This window comes from Pelodiscus sinensis, chromosome 3, assembly GCF_052426305.1.
Source record: "Pelodiscus sinensis isolate ZL-2025 chromosome 3, ASM5242630v1, whole genome shotgun sequence".
Lineage (NCBI taxonomy): Eukaryota > Metazoa > Chordata > Testudines > Trionychidae > Pelodiscus > Pelodiscus sinensis.
Window position 1 is genome coordinate 114,197,158 of NC_143054.1, and position 21,210 is coordinate 114,218,367.

Genomic DNA, 21,210 nt, shown 5'->3' on the forward strand with positions numbered 1-21,210 from the left:
CAGCACATTCTGTCTGCCTGCCTCTATTCACATTGTGGGAGGCACAATAATAATTTATTTTGTGTTCTGGAGCAGTGACAGAATGGAGCTAAAGGAGAGGAGCCCATACCTGCAAACTAGGGATGTTAGACAGCGGGTAATAGAACAGTCGACTAACCACATTAATTCTTAGTGGTTAGTAGACTATTCTATAGTCCCCAGGAGCAGGACTGGCAGCCAGTGCAATCCAGTGTTTGAGGCAGCTGCACGGGATAACAAGCGGGGAGCCCCTTGCGGACTGGCTGCCAGCAGCGCAGGGAGGCAGCAGCATGGACAGAGGCGGCTTCATGGCAACCTCTCCTGCCCTCCCCCCCACACTGCTGCCTCTGCTGTTCTAACACCAGCTCCAGCTCCCTGCCCCCCTTGTTGCCTCTGATACAGAGGCAGCAAGGATGAGGGGGAGAAATGCGAGCAGTAGACTAGATTAACCAATAAGCCTAGCCTTATCAGTTAATCAATTAGTCAACTACTGGTTCACATCCCTACTGCAAGCAGGACTGCTGAGTTTCAAAGAGCGGCCATTCTTGTTCCGCATTGTCAGACAGCTCTGGAGGGCAATTAGATGGGTAAAAGCAACAGAGTCTTTACTGGCACATCAGCACAAAAAGCCTCTTGTTGGGATGGTTCTATTTTTGCACTGAAATGCAGCATTTTCAGTGCAAATGTGGATTTCCAGTGAAGACACTAGTGTAGTTTTTCTGCAAAACCCTGATGTTTTGTACTAAAACTGGAAAGTGTAGACATAGTCTAATTCAAGAGAAGTCATCAATAAAATGCTATTAAGCTAGGGGCAACTCAAACACTGTTGGCTCAGTTCTCACCTTAGAATTACTGGTGCATATAATTTAAAATCTGAGTGGCATGCAAGTGTAAATGCATATATATGTACACAAAGACAAATATTAGGACTAATTCCTTTATATAAACATCCTATGATCTCTTTACAGTAGCTAAGAAATGTTCATAACAATGATTCCATTACTTTTAGAAATCCTATAAAACTTTTGTCTGACATTTTTCCTAGCTAAATTTTTCTAACAACAACATTATCTGATAATTTCTCTGATTTGGAACAAGAAAATCCATGGGCAAAAAATATCCTCTTTATTGAGTCTTTAATAACGAGTGTTATTTATGAAAAAGGCTGGCAAAAATGAATGCTATTTAAATGCTTCATTGCACCACAAAAAAGTGATAATGGAAGAAACTGTAGTTCAAGAGAGTTCAATCAGAAGCTGATTCAATCAGAAGCTGACTCCTCTGGGGTATTAGGTATCCAAATAGATTGTGGTGTTCACAGAAATCTTTGTCATCAAGAGAAGTGATGAATGAATTGTTAGGAGAAATGCTGCTGAGATCATAATGCAATGGCATAGAAAAAGTTTCATTAATTAAAAAAATACTGATTGCTATGAGTTGCTATTTTAATGTAAAGGGGTATCAGAGGAAGCAGTGCAGGTGGCAGACAGCCAGCCCTCAAAGGGAGCTGGTTTTTAAACTGACTCCTCTTGCGGACCGGCTCCCTCCTGCGACCTGGCAGCACAGGGTGACAGGGGGCTCCCTGGGAGTGGGTCTGTAGCACACTGCTGCTGGCCCCACCCCAGGGGACTATAGAATAGTTGACTAACCACTAAGAATTCATGCAGTTAGTTGACTATTCTATTACCCACTATTCAACATCCCTAATGAATACATTATGCACAGAAAAAATTTTGCATACTGCATCTTAATGTTCACCTACCTGAAGTTAGAGGGTGTTTGACTTTTTTGCTAGATAATCTATTAGAGGGAGACGTGGAAGCACATAGAGCAGCCACAGAGTGTTGTGCACCAGAATAAAGTAGAGTTTTGCAAAATGAAGGATGATCTCAGATATTTCCTCCGCCAAAAAAAAAGTGAGGGTTCAGAATAAAGGGTATGATAAATGTAATGGAAAGAACAATGAATAAAATGATTTCATATGGCAGATCAAAAGAATTTAGATGAGGTATCTGTCAGGTGCGATAGATACAGGTTGCACCTCTATAAACTGGAACTCTCTGGTCTGGCAACATCCATGGTCCAACAAGACCACATATGTTCCAGGATTACAGAGTCCCAGTGTGCTGCAGGGGAGAAGGGGATGTGTGACTCAGCTGGGCTTCAGGGAGAGAGGGGTGGGAGCCGGGTGCCCAGCTCAGCTAGGCTGGGGGAGGAGGGAGGCCGGGAGCCAGTGTGCAGCTCAGCTAGACTGTGGGTGAGGGGGTCGTGCTGGCTCAGCTGGATTGAGAGGGGCAAAACAAGGGGTGTTTATTACAAATGCTAATTCATTAAAACCTCTTTGTGAATAGTTGTATTCTGTTCCAAGATTAGCTGTATTTGCATAGTCTCATCATTAGGTTTGTCCTTACAGTTAAAAATGCAAAATATTTCAAAGTTTCCAGGTCTTAATGTTTATCCCACATACGTCCTACTAGGTCAATATTATGTATTTACATAATGTAAAAAGAAAATTTTAAATAAAGATTAATGATTCACACTGAATGTCATCAACTTGAATAAATGTTGGAAGCTTTATGACTAATCTAGCAGTATTTTTCATTTATCTTATTACAAGTGTGTATACAAGTGATTCACAGACTGGTACATGTGCCATGTGTTGTAATACTTGGGCAGCATGGAAAAAGTTAGACAGAATGAACACTAAGTTTGTGTGTCTATGTTTTTCTCTGTATAATCTTACTAAAACAGTTTTCTGCATATTTATTTGTTACAGTGATCATCACTAGGTTTATCTTTGACAGCATATTGATTGATACGATATTCATTTAACCTTATAGGTTGTAATCTTGCAAATATTCGTGCTTAACTTTAAACGTGTCAATGGGACTACTCATATAAGTTGATGCGTGAACACAGAATCAAGAACTTAAAGGGCAAATTTAATGTTTAACAGCTTTATGTTTCAATCATTTTGTGACAGATTACTTTAAAAGAGACAAACCTTATTGAACCAGTTGGGATTTTTCTTTTTAGCCATAGCAAGTGTTGTACCAAAACCAGCTATCATTCCTGCAGTAGCAACAGTACCTAGAAATAGTCCACCTGCCAACAAAATTAAAGGAATTAAAATAGTGAATTTATTTCCTAGAAAACAATAACGTTTAAGCATTTAAAAAAATCCGAAGTGCAAATCCATAAGGAAATGTCCAAGGGAAAGGAAAGTTGTCAAACTGTTCATTTTCTCAATCTAGTGAATTACAAGGAGGCTGTGTCTACACTGGGCCACTTATTCCGGAAAATCAGCCGCTTTTCCAGAATAAGCTGTGAGCTGTCTACACTGGCCCTTAAATTTCCGGAAAAGCAACAATGCTCTACTGTACAAAATCAGCCACTATTCCGGAAAAACTATTCTGCTCCCACTCGGGCATAAGTCCTTATTCCGGAACACTGTTCCGGAAAAGGGCCAGTGTAGACAGCCCAGTAGTCTTTTCCGGAAAAAAGCCCCGATCGCGAAAATGGCGATCGGGGCTCTTTTCCGGAAAAGCGCGTCTACATTGGCCACAGACGCTTTTCCGGAAAAAAGGGCTTTTCCGGAAAAGCAGCCTGCCAATGTAGACGCTCCTTTTCCGGAAAAACTGAAAACGGAATAGTATTCTGTTTTAAGCAGTTCCGGAAATTCATGCCAGTGTAGACACAGCCGGAATGTTTAGTAATATAGTACAGTACTTTAAAAATCAATTCTTAGTTTATATCAGTGTGGCCAGACAGACTAACCCCATATCATCCATCTTATTTGCCTCTCTGAAGCACAGGGCAGAGAAGGAGCAATAATATCAGCATAGTCTATGCTGGCTCATCTGATCCTGAGAAGCTGAAACACAGATATGTGGATAGAGAGCAGTTAAGTCAATAAGCTGGCCTGGAGGCTGTGGCTGGCACCTATGTTGATTCGAACACACACAGTCCCTGGAAGGGGAATTTCCCACTGAGAAAACAATGTCCCGTACTTCCAATTTAATCATCTCAAATCTCTCTTGCAAGTGTAAATTAAGTTCACAACTCCCTTGTAAGAACTGGTCTCACAGTAGACAGACCAGCATCAATTGGCATTACAGATAAGAAAGAGAAATACGTGACCCCATGGGTATATAAGATGGGCCCAGCATACACTCACTTTGAGTGTCATTCTACCCTCTACCTGCTGGTCGGGTTAGGTGTTTGACCTCCCGAGGTTCTATGGGGACGCCCACCTCGTATTTTCGTCTTTCCTAGGAATTGAGGGACCGGCCCTGGCCTGACATGCTGGAGTCGAGAGGCACAGAAGGGGGTAAAAATGGTACCTGGATGTGGTCCTCTGTCTTAAGTGTACACATAGAAAGAGTAAGCTGTTACTTGGTACCATTATTTCTATTTTTCTATCTTTATCTTCTTTGTAACCATTTTTAAGACCTATATTTTGCTAATAGTTAAGAAATAGAACAATAGCCATTGCAACCATATGATTTATAAGCTTCCTCAATAAACCTGTAACTGTTTTAAGCTTTAACCTGACTCCTTCAGTTGCTGTAACAAAACCAAGCACAATTTAAAAGAACTTCAGCCAGTCTAAAGGGACAGTTATAGGAAGAGCTTGGGCGTTTGGATCTGTGTCACTCCCAGGTGACAGGATCCACTGGGGCATCTTTCAGTCTTTCCCCAAGGCTGCCCGCTGCGAAGGAATTATGAAATTCTAGCAGCTGAAATCTAAGATGTAATAAGCTCTTCCTATATAACGGGGCGTCTGTTGGCCTGCTGGCCACCCTCTGCAATGGGACCCCGGTCCTAGCAGTAAAGGCACGGACGTTAAACCTTTTCTCGGAAACATACACACACACACTGCCCTGACCGTCGGCTGACAATCAGCAAATGAAAACTCTGATTTGCTATTTCACACTCCAGGGGTGTGTTTAGACTACATGTCTCCGTCGACGAAGCCATGTAAACTAGTTTACCCGATATAGTCAATAAAACAAGGATTTAAATAATCCCCACTTCATTAAAATAAAAATGGCCGCCGCGCTTTGCCCACAATCAGCTGATCTGGCACAGCGCAGCAGTCTAGACGCTGATCGGTCGACAAGGGAAGCTTTTATTGACCACTCCCTTATGCCTGAGGTTTACAGGAGCGTTCAACAAAGGCTTCTCTTGTCAACCTGTCTGCGTCTAGACTGCTGCGCTGTGCTGGATCAGCTGATTGTTGGCACAGCACGGCAGCCATTTTTATTTTAATAAAGCGGGGATTATTTAAATCCTCACTTCATTGACTATGTCGGGTAAACTAGTTTACATGGCTCCGTTGATGGAGCCATGTAGTCTAAACACACCCCTGCTGAGGAGAAAGCATGCACATGGCCCATAAATCCATGTGGAGACTGAACGTTTAAAGGAAGGGTGGGGAGGCAATACCTTTCATTGGACAAATTTCTACTCCTGAGAGAAATACTCTTTCAAGACACTCAGAACCCTTCTTCTGGTCAGGTCTGTATGGTTCAAAAGCTTGTCTCACCAACAGAAGTTGGACCAATGGAAGATATCATCTTGTCTCTAATATTCTGGGACTGACAGCTACAACTACACATCAATAGGAAAGTCAGATAAAACCAGATTCCAGGATTTTTGCAGCAAGCTCCTTCAGCTTTACAGTGATCGCTAAGCAACATCTCCCCATAGCAGCATGGATCTCTCAAGAGCTGTTACTACAACTCTGCTTCTTGCAGCATTCATCAGTTCAACTTGCTAACTCGGAATCTGCCAGGATGTGAAGCCACATTCAGCAGCTGTTCTCCGGCTTCGACCCTGTTGTGTCCTGTTCTATCCCCATGCTGGTAGCTGAGGGGCTTTCACAAGTTTTGGTGAGAAGGGGAAGTGTAACATGCAGTTGCCTCAGAGAGACAAGTTTGCTGAGATACTATCTTCTATAAATTGTATTAGGGATGTTAAGGACTAGTTGACTATCTGATAAGCAAATACTAGGACTAGTCGATTCCGCCGCCCCCCTCCCCTTGCTGCTTCTATCAGAGGCAGCATGGGGGGGGGGAGAAGAGGGAGTACTTCAAAGCAGCAGCGCTACATCGCTGAACCCCGGCTCAACTGTGCGGCACTGCCCCTTTTAAACGCCGCTTCGGGGATCAGCTGTGCAGGGCTGCCACGGCGTGAAGCCACGTCCCTTGCTCCGTATGGTATTTCAAAGTGGCAGCGCAGCATGGAGGCCATGGTCAGCGGGGGACTCAAAGTCCCCCGCTGACCCTGGCTCCATGCTGCGCTGCTTCTTTGAAATGCACAACAGCCCCCATTGGGGGCTTTGCACAATTCAAAGTTGACACACTGCGTGCAGCCCAGAGTCAAGGGGACTTTCCGTGGGCCTTGGGCTGCACACAGAGTTCTTCATTCCTCTTTTGAAATGTACAAGAGCCCCAGTGGAAGTGCCCATCAACTACTCAATTAACTGTTACTTAACATCCTTAAATTGTATTGGACCAATCTGAGTTGATGAGAGACAAGCTTTCAAGCTACACAGAGCTCTTCTTCAGGTCTGGGAAATATACTCAGTGTCACTGTCAATGATAAGATGGAACACATGGTTTAAAATAAATAGTTAACACATTTTTCAAAGGACCAATTACGGTGAAGTGACCCCTTTACAACTCCCCAGTCATTGGCTAGTTAAGAGGGTCACAGACTGTTGTTCTGAACATCAAAATGTCCATACTGGGTCAGACCAAAGGTCAATATAGCCCAGTATCCTGTCTGACAACAGTTGCCAATACCAAATGCCCCAGAGGGAGGGATCACAAGAGGTAACCCTCACATGATCCTTCTCATCTCCCCCTTCCAGAGAAATCTATAGAAGATAGTACCTCAGCAAACTTGTCTGAGGCAACTGCATGTTACACTAGGGACACCATTCCTACCCATCCTGGCTCATGTTCAGTTTCTGTTCAGCCTATATTTAGTAGGTCTACCAAAGGTATGAATTTAAGCTCCTAATCTCATCTTTTGAAGCGGTTGTGCAGGTTTCCTCTGAGAGTGAGGCCTGAGGCGTTAGATACAGAGAGATATCTTTGTGAAAAGTGTAGTAGCTTCCGAGGCATTTCCAAACCTGCTCCTACCCTCTTTTCCCCCTCTGAACAAGCTGCAACAGAATCAGGTGCTACCCGAAGGGATGATCTCCTAATTTCCTACAGGACGAGAATGTGGGACTGCGGTGACAGCAGCGAAGGGGAAATTACCCTTCAGAAGTCGGGGTGATGGGCAGAAGTTGCCAGTACTAAGGTCTGGCTAAGCAACAGAACGTGCTAGAGCAGCAATAGCCTCTCCTGCAGCCACTCCTATATAGACAGGCACAAAGGGCGAGGAGTAGGGCACTCACTTCAGCTGCGGGGGGGAATTACACTTTTGGGCCCTTCCTGCCACAGCCAGCGGCACCCCCGCCAGTCCCCCCGCCCGTCCTGGGGCTTAGCTTGTCTGCCCCGCGGACAAGAGGCTCTCACTGCGGTTAGGGGGACACTTAGAAGAGCAGCGACCCCTCTCCCCCGCAAGGACTTATTAGCACCTTTGATGAAGAAGAGCTTGTCCGGGGCTGCAGCAGGGGGACGCCCCGCCCGCACAACGGACGCCTCCAGCCCCGGTGTCCTCTCCGCGCAGGCAGCGACGCCCTCTAGACCCCCCGCGTCAGTCGCCGCCGGAGGCTGCCCCATGCTCGGGTCTGGGAGCCAGGCCCCGCCCTGCAACCCGGATGGAAACGGAGCTGGGCAGGGACGTTCTCGCTCAGCCCCCGCCAGTGCACCCGGCAGCGCTGGGCTCGGCGCGCAGCCCCTCGCCCCGCTCACACCCGGGCCACGCTCCCCTCGCAACCCCCCCAGCGGGGCCACGTGCCGAAACGGCCTCACAGCGCTGCCCCACGTGCGAGGCGGCAGCGGGGGGGGGGGGGGGGGGTCAGAGGGTGCTGCCCAGACACTCGGCGGAAGGGGCGAGCTGCAAGCAGCGCGGGGCACCAGTTCCCGTCCTGCTGCACCAGGCGGGCCGCGCGCATGGAGAGAGGGGCGGATGGAGAACGAGGATTAGCCCCCCCGGGCTGGCTTCTCAGAAGCGGCACAGGGCAGCCGCACGGCATGCTGGGAGTTGTAGTCCTTTTTGCCTCCCTCCTCCCCGTGTTCCCTCCGCTTCCTTCCCCGGTGTCGGGCGGCGCGGAGGGATGGGGGGCGGGACTACAGCTCCCAGAGGGCCGGAGCCTTTCCCTTCGGAGCCGGCCGCGCATTGGCGGCGGGTCCTTTTCGCTGTCGCCTCTGATTGGCCCCTGCGGCTGGCAGCCGGGAGAGGGGCGGGGCTGCCGCCTGGAGACGCTGCTGGGCACCGGGGTCTGGGATCGCGCCGGGGGCTGCGGACGGAGCAGGCGGCGGGAGCGCAGGGACCCAGCCGGGGGCTGCCGGGCGGGGAAGCGAGCGAGCGGCGGGGCAGCAGGGCCGGGCCGGGCTCCTTCCCTCCGCTGCAGGCGGCGTGAGCGGCTGGGGGGGGGGGGCGCCCCCCGGCACCCGTGGCCGTTGTGCCCCGGCCGAAGATGACGAGGGGGCTGCTGCCGCCGCCGGGTCTGGCTGCCGGGGCCAAGCCGGGCTAAGGGCAGAGCCGGGGGAGAGGGAGGGGCCCCCCGCGCTGCGCAGTGCCGTGCGCAGGGCTCCGCTCACCTGGGCTCAGCCACCGCGGCAGCTGCCGGGCGCCGTTGGCTCCTGGGCGATGTGGGTGTGAACCCGGGCCCGCCCCTCGGCGCGGAGGTGGCAGGATGCGGGGTGGGACCCGCCAGTCCCGCTGCCCTGCGAGAAGCAGCCCGGGCCCCCGCAGCGTCTGACGGAGCCGCTGCCACTTCCTAGGCGGAGGGGGAAGGTGGCGAGCAGGGAGGGGCGTCGTGTGGAGGAGACGATGGGGAGGAAGCGCCCTCGGCGGAGAGACACATCCACCTACACGCCGTGAATCCTTTTTTCGGGGCCGAGGAGGGAGCAGGAAACCGGCTGCCACGCGGGATTGATCCGGAGCAACGGGCACGAGGAAGCGACGGAGACCTGTTGTCTAGAGGACTTGGGTTTGATAACAGCCACCCACACACTTCCAGACCCTGACACTGCCCAGAAGACGGGGTGAGGAGGAGAAATTTCTCCTCTTGTGTGTGTACGAAAAGAATGAGGATTGGCTCCAACAGTGTCCATGGCTGTCAAGGACAGGCACTGATTCTGCTTTCTCTCTACTGAAACAATTTTTAATTTTATAGACGGAGAAAATAGACTATAATAAATATTTATCTTCTCAGATCAACCATAACTATTCACCGCCTCAGACAAATAAGAAAAAACTGTCGCCACTTTGCATTGAACCAGGAGGAAGAAATCCCTATACGGGGTGTTTCTTAAGAACTGGAGTTGCAGCTAGATTGGTGTGTGCTTGCCTGGTGTGGTGCCTTCTGGACAGGGAGAGAAGGATTTTCTCTTAGGAATATGCATTTTTCTTTTGTGATGAAACTTGCTGCATGGGGAGTATTAATAAAACCTTGTGAATGGGAGAGATTCAACTGCAGAACCTCTTTTTACCCAAAATTTTGATCTCCAGTATGATCTGGGGGGCGTGTTCTTTTGAGGAAAGAACAAGACTCCATTACAGACTAACGCTTTTTAAGTTTTGTGGTCAACCAGTCTATTTTGTAATTTTTGTTCCTGTTTTGTGATAAATTGCTCTTATAACCATAAAAGACTCTTTTAAATTAGTGTATAATTTTGGTGGAGAGCAAAGGAATACCTCCCAAGCATTTCTAGTATGACAGCTTTAGTTTTTCAAGGGTTAATCGGGGCTTGGCTAATACATTTTACCACCATTCTGGTAACAAACTTGCCCTTTATTTTTTAAATTGGGGCTAGTGGGGAGGATTATCTTGGTCGGAAGAATCTTTGTTTTGTGGGGTTTCCCTCATTACACTCCCTTGATGACTCCTGGAGGTGGTAGTGGGCCCATGAAAGACTGTGAGTACAGTCAGATCAGCACACATAGCTCCTCATCTCCCATGGAGTCTCCCCATAAGAAAAAGAAAGCAGCTCCCAAGAGAAAATGGGAGATTTTCCCTGGAAGAAACAAATTCTTTTGCAACGGAAGGATCATGATGGCCCGGCAGACTGGAGTCTTTTACCTGACTCTAGTTCTCATCTTGGTGACCAGTGGACTCTTCTTTGCATTTGAGTAAGTAATGTTAAAGCCTTCATTCTTTAACTACCCTCTTAGTACATATATTAAATCTTCTGCAAGAAAACTAGATACAATGAGGCTGAATTCATAGAAGTGTCATAGAGGACAGTAAAATGAATTCAGATGTATAACAGAGAAAATTAAGTGCGGTATCAGAATGTTCTTGGTAACTGGAGTTAGATAATCAATGATGGATTGTCGTTGCTTTCAAAGTGTAATTATTCTGTCATTTAGATATATAGTAATAAGAATGCCTAACAGTAGGCGTTAGGATGTGCAGGAGCTAATGTAGATGCTTGTCTATCAATTTCTCAAGAACAGAACTGACAAACAAAATTGCCATCTACTTTGTCAGAGTTGAGCACAGAAAGGTATCCTTCATTTGACCTGTCTACTTAAAGTTACTTTTTTAACTCTTAGGCAGTTAGCTGTAGTAACTGTTAGACTATTGGTCGTCTGTGCATAAAAGGTCCATACAGGGTGTTCATGCTTGAAGAATGTGCATGTTTCAGTGGAGACTCCAAATATAATTTATCATTCTATCAGCATTTACCTGTGTACATTTTCTTGTTCTAAATCTGTGTCTGAGGGAGCTCCATCTGTGATTCACAATATTTTGTTTTACTGAGATTTTTGTAAACTGTCTTTACATCAATTTTTAGAGTCTAATTCTCCTTTGCAATGATGTAAATGACTATGCTATATGCAGGGCAAAGTGAGTGCAAAGTATTGTCAAATCAGAAGGTTCTACAATTTCTCCTGTTTTGTGGTGGTGAAATAAACTGTGCAAGATGCAGGACAGTGGATAATTGGACACTGGGGTCTGATCTAAACACAGTTTTTATACCAATTTTATTGTGTCAGAGATGACTCTCTATTTACTGGACTAATTAAATCACTACAATTCCCTTAAAATGAACACAGTTATATCTGCATAACTTATTTTCTTACATTTCTGGGAATAAGCTACATTGTGCTGGTATAACTACATTCACACTAAAAGGTTGTGTTGCTTGTTTGTATTGGTTTCAAACCAGTATTAGTTCAAATATAGTGTAGATGAAATTTTCATCTGTGGTTACAAGAAATCTTTTTCACAAATGGACACAGGCTTCTGGCCTTCTTAATTCCATAAGAACCATTTTTATATGTAAACTTTGCTGTTATTGCTATATATCATTTTCTAAAGCTTGTAAAATGGTCCAGGATACAGTTCATATTGATTAACTTTAGTAGCATTAATAGTCTCAGAATTGGACCAGCTAAATGCAGAAATCCTAATTTAATGGTAGCATTTAGGAAGATACATTCAGCAGATAATCAGAAGGGGTTTATATCTAACTCTCTGAAAGCTTTAGTTGATTTTTAAATAAATCTGGAATACATTAAAGGTATTACTTTCCAGAGGGAGCTATTTACTGTAAATCTTACTGTAGATATTGTAAAACTTGTTGAATCTCTGTGACTAGTTAAGCTAACATAGTCAATGATGGTAAATCTGTCCACGAATGACAGTTATTGCATATGTTTTCTCTTACAGTTTTAAGCAGGTACAAAGAATGTCTCTCTTCAGTACAATTAATTTGTAACTGACATTGTTGAAGGTGTGAGTGGTACATCTGGACTGCAAGGAAAAAAAAACCTCAGCAGTGAGTCTTGGAGCCTGGATCAACTGTGGTGACATCAACTGAGGGCTAAGAATAGGCATGCCTGGTTGAAATCCAGTGAAGGTGGAGAGTCCCAGAGCCCAGGCTCCAGCCTGAGCAAGAATGTCTATGCTGATGTTTTAGCCCTGTGAGTTTGGCAGTTGACCCAAGTTCTGAGACTTGCTATTGTAGTGTATGGGGGGCTTTTTTATGTGGGGGGTGGGGAGAGTAGGGAAGGGCAGTCTAGATGTACCGAGTTGGTCCAGATTCTGCAGGCAGCCCCATATGCACAGATTCTTTAGTCTCTGCAGAGCCTCACTGAGTGTGTCCATGCTGCATTGTGAATCTGGGTCTGTGGACTTTTCTAAGCACATACTCAAGTATCCACTCAAGTATCCACACTGAATGTAAACCTGGGCTCTCGTGGGTCCCACCGCCATACTGTGGTAATCAGACCTTTGGCTTAATCCATGGATTAAGCTGAGTCTGCAGTGCAAATTGACAGGGTTTGGTTCCAAGTCACTGCACACTTCACATGGATTGCACTGATTTAGTTCGATATAAAAATTTTTTAGTTAAACGGATGCAGCTCGTGTGTGTTGACAAACCCCGTCTATTGGTATAGTAGCTGTTGGTGACTCGATCTGTGCCTTCTCTCTTTGAGCATTGCTCGTGACTAGGATAACTATTTCTGACTTACGCTTTTTTTGTCTAGAATTTAAGATTGTAAGGTGAAAGTAGTAATAAACATACTGAAGTGGTATTCTTTTCACTCCCTATGACAAAACTTTGATGAATAAACACTCATGTTAGCAAGCTAAGTGATTTCACTTGCGTAATTAAACATTGCTTTAGTTTCGGGACAAAATTATGTTTTATTCTATTTAGGGAGCTGGATTGTTTTGTGTGAGATCATAGCAATCAGTGAATTGATATCAGATTATTTGATAACTTTAGCCTTTTTTAAAGACAAGTATCTTGTTTACATTTTTACTTCCCTGGCAGTCCATGCACAAAAATGTGTGTTCATGCCTGTTTGATTAGATAAGTTAGCGTACTAGCTATATATAAAACAGAATATTAACCAAGATTAAGCTAGTGGATGCAGGCAGGTGCTTTAGTCCAGTTTTTGTGTGTGTGTTGCTTCATTCATCATTGCAGAGCCTAAGTTTTTCATTTTTGGAAATGACTTAGGCTCTTAAGAAGACATGAAGAAAAGCTCTGTGTAGGTTGAAATTGTGTCTCTGGACCCTCTTCAGTTGGTGAGAATCAAAGGTGTTATCTCACCCACTTTATCTCTTAGCCTCTTAAATTGCATTTGTAAATAAAACTTAAGTTTGTCATGTAGGCTTCGAATCCTTGAGCAAAGCAATGTCTAACTTCCTTTACAAATCTGTGCCAATGTCTTTTTTTATTAGTATTTCAGAACACTTCTAGTGTTTTGATTTAAAAAAAGTGGAATTTGTCAGAGGTGCCCTGAAAAACTCGTAACATTTTAGTTAATTTAGATAGTAATAATGTAAGCTCCAAATCACTAATCTAATATATAAAGGAGAATGTTCGTATGTTTGTGCTCTAATAATTTGGACGCTATAAGACCTACTGGAACCAAACTTTCCATGGGATAACCTTTCCTCCAGGAGAAGGTTTTAAGGTACTGAGGGAGGGAAGAGATGAGAGACCAACGCCTCTCCTTGGGGCTGCATGGAGCTTGGCAGTGTGGGGAGAAGCAGCTTCCCCGCCATTCCTGGAAGCATATGGAGGCTCCTCTTCAATACTGCAATTGGCCCGGAGCCTGGCGGTCAACCAATGGGCAGGCGGGTTGCTGCCGGGGCTCGCTCTAGGTGGAGGCTGCAGGGCTGCTGTTACCGCTCAGCTGCCACTTAGAAAAAATGTCCAGAAGGAGGTGCATCAGGGACCCTGAGGTGAGACCAGGGACAGCAGGGGGAAGGGATTGAATGGGGTAGGACTGGTCGGGGGGGGGGGACAGGACCGTGGGGAGAGGAGGGCAGGATTGGGGGGGATGTAGGAAGTGGGGCTGGACAATCCTGCAGGGAGTGAGTGAGAAATGAAGCCCGTGGGAGGGGGAGGAGGAGATCTCCTTTGAGGGGCACTGGCCCGAGGGGCAGCACTGGATGATGCTGGGTAGGTGAGAAATTAATCTAAGGCGGCGGGGGGGGGGAAGATTCCCTCAAATCTGGGCACTGGTCCTTGGTTTGATACTGGATGATCCTGGGGTGGGGGGGGGAGGGTGAAAGATGCAGTCCATGGGAGGAGCAGCTGGTCAAGAGGGTGGTGCTGGAGGAGGGACTATAGAGGTGCCAGCAGGCTCAGGTAGCTGACTCATAATTTCATCAAAAAAGATGGGAGAAGAGTTTGAGGTGTCACCTTGAAATCTCTCAGATTCAGTAGGGCCAGCCCCATTGATTGAGGCATCCCTATTCTCCATTCTTGAATGAGAATTTGCAGACCCAGCATGCCTATCCCCTACCAAAAAAACATTAGCTTCTACAAGGATAATTAGCAAAAATACCATCTGATAGTGCAATGTTTTGCTTCCTATCAAAGAGGGGCCTTCATATGCTTCCAGCAATGGTGGGGAAACAAGCCATTGTGATTTGGGGGCTCTCCCTTCCACTATGCTTTTAATGGCTCCAAGACTCGTGACATGGGAAGAAAACAGACAGTTTCTACTGTGACTTTTGTATCTAAGTTTGCCAAGTCAAATAGCTCTGATTCGCAACATTGCAATGCCTCCTTTTTGAGTCAGAGATTTTGCTTTATGCAGCAGTAGAAAAGCATGGTGGTCTGCCATAATGGCCAGATGTCATGCACTGGCAGCTGCGGTGTGGCTGGAGGCTGTCAGGACCAGCTTCTGTTTTTTTCTAAATTTTGTTCCTCTAGTTTCCTGGGCAACGCTGGGTAAGTCCAGCTAGTTTACTATACACAAGACTTAACATAGGAACTCATGTTCCCTTTTCTTAAATAATAAGCATTATTTTCTTGTGACACAAATCAAGAAAAATTAGAGATTACAACTTTTTTTTAAAAAATGTCTCTGTAGAAAAACATGTCTAAGTCTATTCATAGGAAAAATAAGGTTATTTTCAGATGACTGTTTTACACCTTTGGACTACCACTCATCAACTTTAACTATTAATCGAAGTTTTCTGTGGAATACTAATAGAAAAGTGTGCATTTGGGAGGGTGTATTTACTTTTCAATTAAGCTGGAAGCTAGCCCATAACAGTTTTGCAGTCAAGGATCAAAGTACATCAGTTGCTATTTTAAGGTCAGACTTTTTTCCAGTTCACAGCCAACTGCCCGACCCTGAAACCTCAACCAAGAATCAGAAGCAAAGGAAATGGTAGACTCTATTATGCCCCACCCTAACTCACACAAACTTCGATTTTTTTTTTATAGGAATGGGAGGGAGAATCAGACACTTTCCTTGATACTGAAACCTCAATCCCTATTTTTTAAAAAAACCAAAATACAGTTTGACCTCAAGAGGAACAAGGGGCCTTTGTGTTCAAGACAAATAATTCTTTGATTTTATTTAGAAGATGAGTGCAAAAAACAGTCACCAGAACTGTCTGGAGGCATAGAGAACCTTTGGAGTTTGCCTTGTAAAAAGGGATCAACCCCAGGTTATTATCCTGAAAGTGATTTGTCTCATCCAGAGTACAGGACCATGCAATGCATAATTCTTTCCCTTTTCTCTAGCTCTGCAGGCAATTCCTTATGCTCCACATACTTGGAAGTGTCCAAGTTATACAATAATTGTAAAAGGCTAACTCTCCCATATACGCAGTACATTAAAGTTTCTAGTCTAAGGATATGTCTACAATGCAGTGAGACACCCAGTGGCAGAGAGTCTCACAGCTCAATTCTACAGATTTGGGCTTGAACTATGAGGCTAAAAGGAATAGCCCAGATTAGGGGCGTTAAAAATCATGTACAAGGGTAACCATGTAATTGCTGAAAATCTCAGCGGTTACATGTGCTGCGAGCTCTGCAGTATAAAGTGAACCCACAGCAAAGCCTCCTTCCCAGCAGCTCTTGACCGCCTAGCTCCTGGGGAGGAGGCTTCACTGCCCTACCACAGTAAAGCCCACCACCATGGGAGGCTGAGTGTAACTGACATGATTAACTGATAAGCATCTGATTATTAGTTAAATGGTTGGCTGTGCACACTTTAAAATCCCTAGCCCAGACCAGTGGTGGGTTACCTGTAGCCCATTGGCATTCTGTGTGGCCTGAGATGCTGTGCTTACCATTGCCCATGTACTGTTGCCAGATTCTGCTAGTTTTCATCTGTTTAATTTTTTTCCTCACTGTATTACTGAAGTGACACACACTTAAAGCAAGGGCATGTGAAATGAGGTGTGCACTTTGTTCTCACAATGTTGTGTGCAATATGTCCACCCTCTACATCCAATCAAAATGCTGTTACGGTTCAAACTATGGTTCATACTAAATTGTAGTATGCAAGTGCAGTTAGCAAAACTGCCCACCCCATGAGACCATCTTGGTTATGACAATCTTGTGGCCCATTGAGATGGAAGGCCACTCTTGTGGCCCATTCACTAGCCTAAGTTGCCCTCACTAGCCTACACATTTCTGCTCAGGAGCCCAGGCTCTGAGACCCAGTGAGAAGATGGGGCTCATAGCACTGGCTCCAGTCCACAGGGAAAACATCTACACTGCTATTCTTAACTTCATAGTCTAAGTCCCCTGATCTGGGCTCTGAGACTTGCTGCCATGGGTTTTGGGGTCTTTTGCATAGTGTAGATGTACTGACAGCTACACTCAGGTTGCTGGCAACAAATACTATCTAAATTTCTCCTTCCTCTTCCTCCCCCATTTTTTTGGCTGAAGTAAAAAAATGTACATGATAGAAGTAGAAAAATACCACAAAGCAAGAATATATGGTTACATGACTGCTGGTGAAATGCTTTAAAAGACTTAAACACTTCCAAACAGTTCCAAAACAGCCTAGAGACCACAGCCCTATTCAGGGGCTGAATTAAGGTCTTTGTGGGCTCTAGGCTCTCATAATCATAGGCCTTTAAATTATATTGTATATAAGCGAGAAATGCCCTCTCGCCTATATGCCTAATACAGGGGTGGGCAATAATTTTGGAAGGGAGGCCACCTCACATATTTCAGAAGTGACCGTGGGCCGACCCGGAAGAGTAGGGGCCTTGGTCGGAAGGGGTGGGGTTGAGAACTACCCTGCTGGGTATGGTGACCTTATTTTCTGAACCACCTGCAGCTAGTAAGAACAGTTTAATTTAAATTATGAAACAGATTGATTTAACTTTCTCATGTTAGCTTATCAAACTTCATTTTAAATAAAATAAAATATTATGTCCAACACAAGATTTTGATGTTTTATATATGGGAAGGGTAGGGGCTTTTTGGGTCTGGGGTCACTGACCCACAAAAAAAATCAGTTGGGGACCACACAAGTGAGAAGCAAAAAAGCTCCTCCAAAACCTCACAACGCTCACTGATGTGGCCCGAAGACACCTCACTCCTCTAATGCCACAACCTCATGGGGTGAGGGTAAGGGAAGTGGGGAAATTTGAGTTTCAGGGCTTCCCATAGATCAGATTTATTTTTCTGGGGTTCTGGAGTTAGTGGATTTTATGGACCACCTTAGGCTCTGGGGTACGGACAAATATTAGGGGTACAGTGCGAGAGTCAAGGCTGCCAGCAAGTAGGATAGGGATGGGATGCAGTATCTGGGAGGGAGCTGGGGTGCAGAAGCAGGCTGGGAATAGGGTGTCTTGCCAGGTGGAGGGAGCAGGAACAATGGAGGGTGCAGTGCATGGCCAGGAGACAGGATGCAAGAACAAGGAAGGGTTTCAGAGCAAGCTCAGGGTGCTGGGTCTTGGTGGCGGAGGGAAGTGACGGGATTAGGGTGGGGTGGGGGGCTCTGGACATGAGGGGGAACCTTACCTAACTTCGTGCTCCCTTGCAGCAACAGCTGCAGCCATGAGGTTCCGGTCACCCCGGAGGGAGGCCCTGTTGCCACAGCCATACAGTCCCGGAGGCCGGAGATACTGCTGCCATGGTCACGCGATCCAGGGCTGGTCCTGATGCACCAGAGCTACAGGCTGCTCTAGACACCAGAGATTCCACTGCCATAGCCAATCGCAAGTCACCCTGGCCACAGGGCGCCTGGGAGGCTGGAGGCGTTTCTGCCATGGCCTGGGGCTGGCCTCTGGGGCCAGTGGCCACAGGCTGCCCTGCCCCAGAGGTGCTGTGGTCCAGGGCCGGACCCAGAGGTGATACTGCTGTGGCTACACGGCTTGGGGCAGGTCCCAGAGGCCGCCCCCACAGGCGCCGGGGCCCCCCAGGCGCCACTACTGTAGCCAGGCTGCCTGGGGCCGGTCCCGGAGGTGCCGTGGCAGCAGTGCGTCCAGCCTCCAGGGCTCGCCCCAGACTGTGTGGCCGCGGAAGCGCTAGTCCTGTTCAGGAGCCTCAGCCACAGCGCTGCCTCCTCTCCAGCGGCAGTGTGGGAGGTGGAGGGATGGGGCTGAGCTCCTTTCCCCTTCAGTGTGGCCTGTAGTTAGAGGTTGGGGCTTGTAATTGCCTTGTGTGCCGGATGCGGCCCGCTGAGAGGCTTTTGCCCACCCCGATTTAGCATCTTACTTTCAAGTCAATTATAAATTTTTTGCAGGCTCTACATTTTTTGTAGGGCATAAACTTTTTCATAGGCTCTAGGCATTGTGCTTAACAGATAATCCAGCTCTGGCACTACTAAGAAGGGAAGTAGCAGAGAAAGGAAAAGCTAAAAAATAAAAATTGAAGGTCTACTCTAGTTGCAGGGGTAATCCACATACATATCTGTAGCAGAATAACTCTGCATGTGGAAACTAACCTAGAGTAAGAGTGACTTTATTCTAGAATAATCACTTGCAATCAAGTAATATGTAGCACTCAAGGGTTTTAAAATAAGTAGGGTTAATTCTTCAGCTAAAAATGGCCAAATAAACCTTCTCCTGCTATTATACGTACCTAGTATGACACTAGAACTGGAATACATTTTATAAGAAATCTCAGTTGAATGCAGACAATAGCTTCCATTGATTTTGCGGGGAAAATGTTAGAATTCACTGAAGCCAATTGGGAATGGATACATACTTTACACAGTGTGTTCCAACCTTTCACATAATACGCTTTCATACAATGGATATTTTATGTTCTGGTCTTGACAAATAATGATAAAAAGTTTACTCTGACTGGTTCAGCATCCAAAGTTTGTTTAGCCTTGGGGAAAGTTCAAACCAATAATAAAGGCTGCCATAAGTTATTCTCCATCATTGGAGTGCAATTTCACAATCGTTCTGTTAGCTTTGTGTTGGTTTCTGAAGCTAATACACTACCTCTGGTTTATTACACAGCTGCAGTAGTGATACTACACTTATGCTGAAGTCACCGCCATTCTAATTCTCTTTTTTCTTAAAGTGCTTTTAAATGTATGAAATAATTTCACATTAGGATATTTAGACTAATTTATAGTTCCATATTAGTAAATACTTTGCTAGTCCAACTTAATCTACTGTAGGGCTTGTGCTGGAATAGCTATGTAATTTAAAAAAATTCACACCCCTTGATCAACATGGCTCTGCTACTAACAATTTTTAAACTGAATCATTTTGTTTGCTTGAAGAAAGCAGACTGTACTGTTGATCAAGAGGGCTACCAATGATTAATGTGTAAACAGCAGTAAACCATTTTTCAACTAACTTGATAAAATAGTAAAGTAGCACCAAATAGATGTGGTTTCTCATTCTTGAATGGTTAAAAGAATTAGCTCATCTACTATGATTTACATTCATTACAAAATATACTCCATGTTTTACTTAAGAATTTAAACCACACAATTTACAAGTTGCAGCTTGTTGTGGAAACTTTTCTATGGCCAAACTTCTCTGAGTTCTAACTCTCAATGGTACATTAGAGTTGTACTTCATAGCAATTTTTTTTATTAAGAAAAAAAAAAGGAACACAGTAAATATACTAACAGAACTTACTGCAATGTGAGATTTAAATTGGGGAAAGTAAAATAATAAAAGCAGCCGAGAGCTCATTAGTTCAGTTCATTATGTAAGATCTCATTAGCTATTGTGACTCAATAATGTCCGTCGTCATTACAGTCACTAATAAAAAATGAAAAGGAGCAGGGACATTGAAGCCGAATCACAGTTATTTTACAACAGACAAATCTAATAATTGAAGCTTCAGAAAATAATGCAGTAAGTGTTGTAAAAATTCCACAGTTTTCAAAGCTATGGGGCAGATTGAGACATACCTAGCACCCAAACCAATGGAAGTTTCAGATTGTTCAAAACTTTTTAGAATCGGGCCATATACCAAAAGCTAAATCACAGAGAGGCAGTACCTGTACACTGTTAAAAAAAATCAACCAGCTTAATTTAAAGCCCAGTTTTAGCTTCCCTCCTACTACTTTGCCTTGAAAAAAGGCTTGGTCTAAAAAGCTGCATATTTACTTTGAAGCCAAAACGAAAAAAGTGTGCTGAATCTACTGAGCTTCACATCATTAGAAGATATCTTGTTTTGAATTTTTTACTTTTGCACTGAAACTTGAAAAAGGGAGGGTGTGGGTAGGATGCAATGACACAAAGTATTTAGCAACTTTTGTTATGGTTAATTATTCCCATCTCTGTATCCTTCTCTCCCTTCCATCTTTCTTTCTTCAGTTTTAAGGAAGTGAGTTGCAGTTTATCAAAGCTTATGCTCTAATACCCCGGACTTGTTTTTTCCGAGGAAGTTTCCATGTAAACATTAGTTTAACATTTTGCTAATTTTTATTTTACTTTATAAATACAGGACCCAAATTAGAGGCCTTAACTATTAGAGACACGACATTGTTTTCAGGTCAGATAAGTACTTACATTCCATTACATCAAGTGCCCAATTAAAAACTCAACTTCTTTCCTCCCTTTCAGTACAGCTAAAATTAATTTAAAAAACTACCTCAACACAATTCAAGAAGATTATAAGCAGAAAAAAAGCCAAGTATGCTTAATAATGAAGTATTTATATGAAGAATGAAAACCTCAAAATTTTAACTAGTAAACTAAGAACACTATTTCACTAGCTAGAAACTTCAAAACTTCAAAAGATCATAGTCATTGTAATTCTTTGGTTTTGAAGAGGCAAAAACCCATTACTGATACAAGAAAAACACCCTGAATTATAGCCATTTTATTTTTTTTTTGCAAGGGATATTAAACCTCGTGCTTCT

The 21,210-nt window shown here is 44.8% G+C and overlaps 2 protein-coding genes across 7 annotated transcripts in view; one reads left to right on the forward strand and one right to left on the reverse strand.

Moving 5' to 3' along the window:
- TMEM242 (transmembrane protein 242) overlaps positions 1–7,906 on the reverse strand; it is a 45,745-nt gene extending 37,839 nt beyond the window's left edge. For all 3 annotated transcript variants that reach the window (XM_006115033.4, XM_075924518.1, XM_075924519.2), the window contains exons 1-2: positions 7,613–7,906; positions 3,023–3,123 (exon numbers count right to left, since the gene is read on the reverse strand). In XM_006115033.4, coding sequence (XP_006115095.3) covers positions 3,023–3,123; positions 7,613–7,757 — 246 coding nt within the window. In that variant the 5' untranslated portion in view covers positions 7,758–7,906. The remainder of the gene's footprint in view (positions 1–3,022; positions 3,124–7,612) is intronic.
- Positions 7,907–8,412: 506 nt separating this feature from the next.
- The window catches only part of ZDHHC14 (zDHHC palmitoyltransferase 14), a 148,161-nt gene continuing 135,363 nt past the window's right edge, over positions 8,413–21,210 (forward strand). For all 4 annotated transcript variants that reach the window (XM_006114986.5, XM_006114988.5, XM_006114987.5 and 1 more), the window contains exon 1: positions 8,413–10,275. In XM_006114986.5, the coding sequence (XP_006115048.1) occupies positions 10,025–10,275 (251 nt within the window). In that variant the 5' untranslated portion in view covers positions 8,413–10,024. The remainder of the gene's footprint in view (positions 10,276–21,210) is intronic.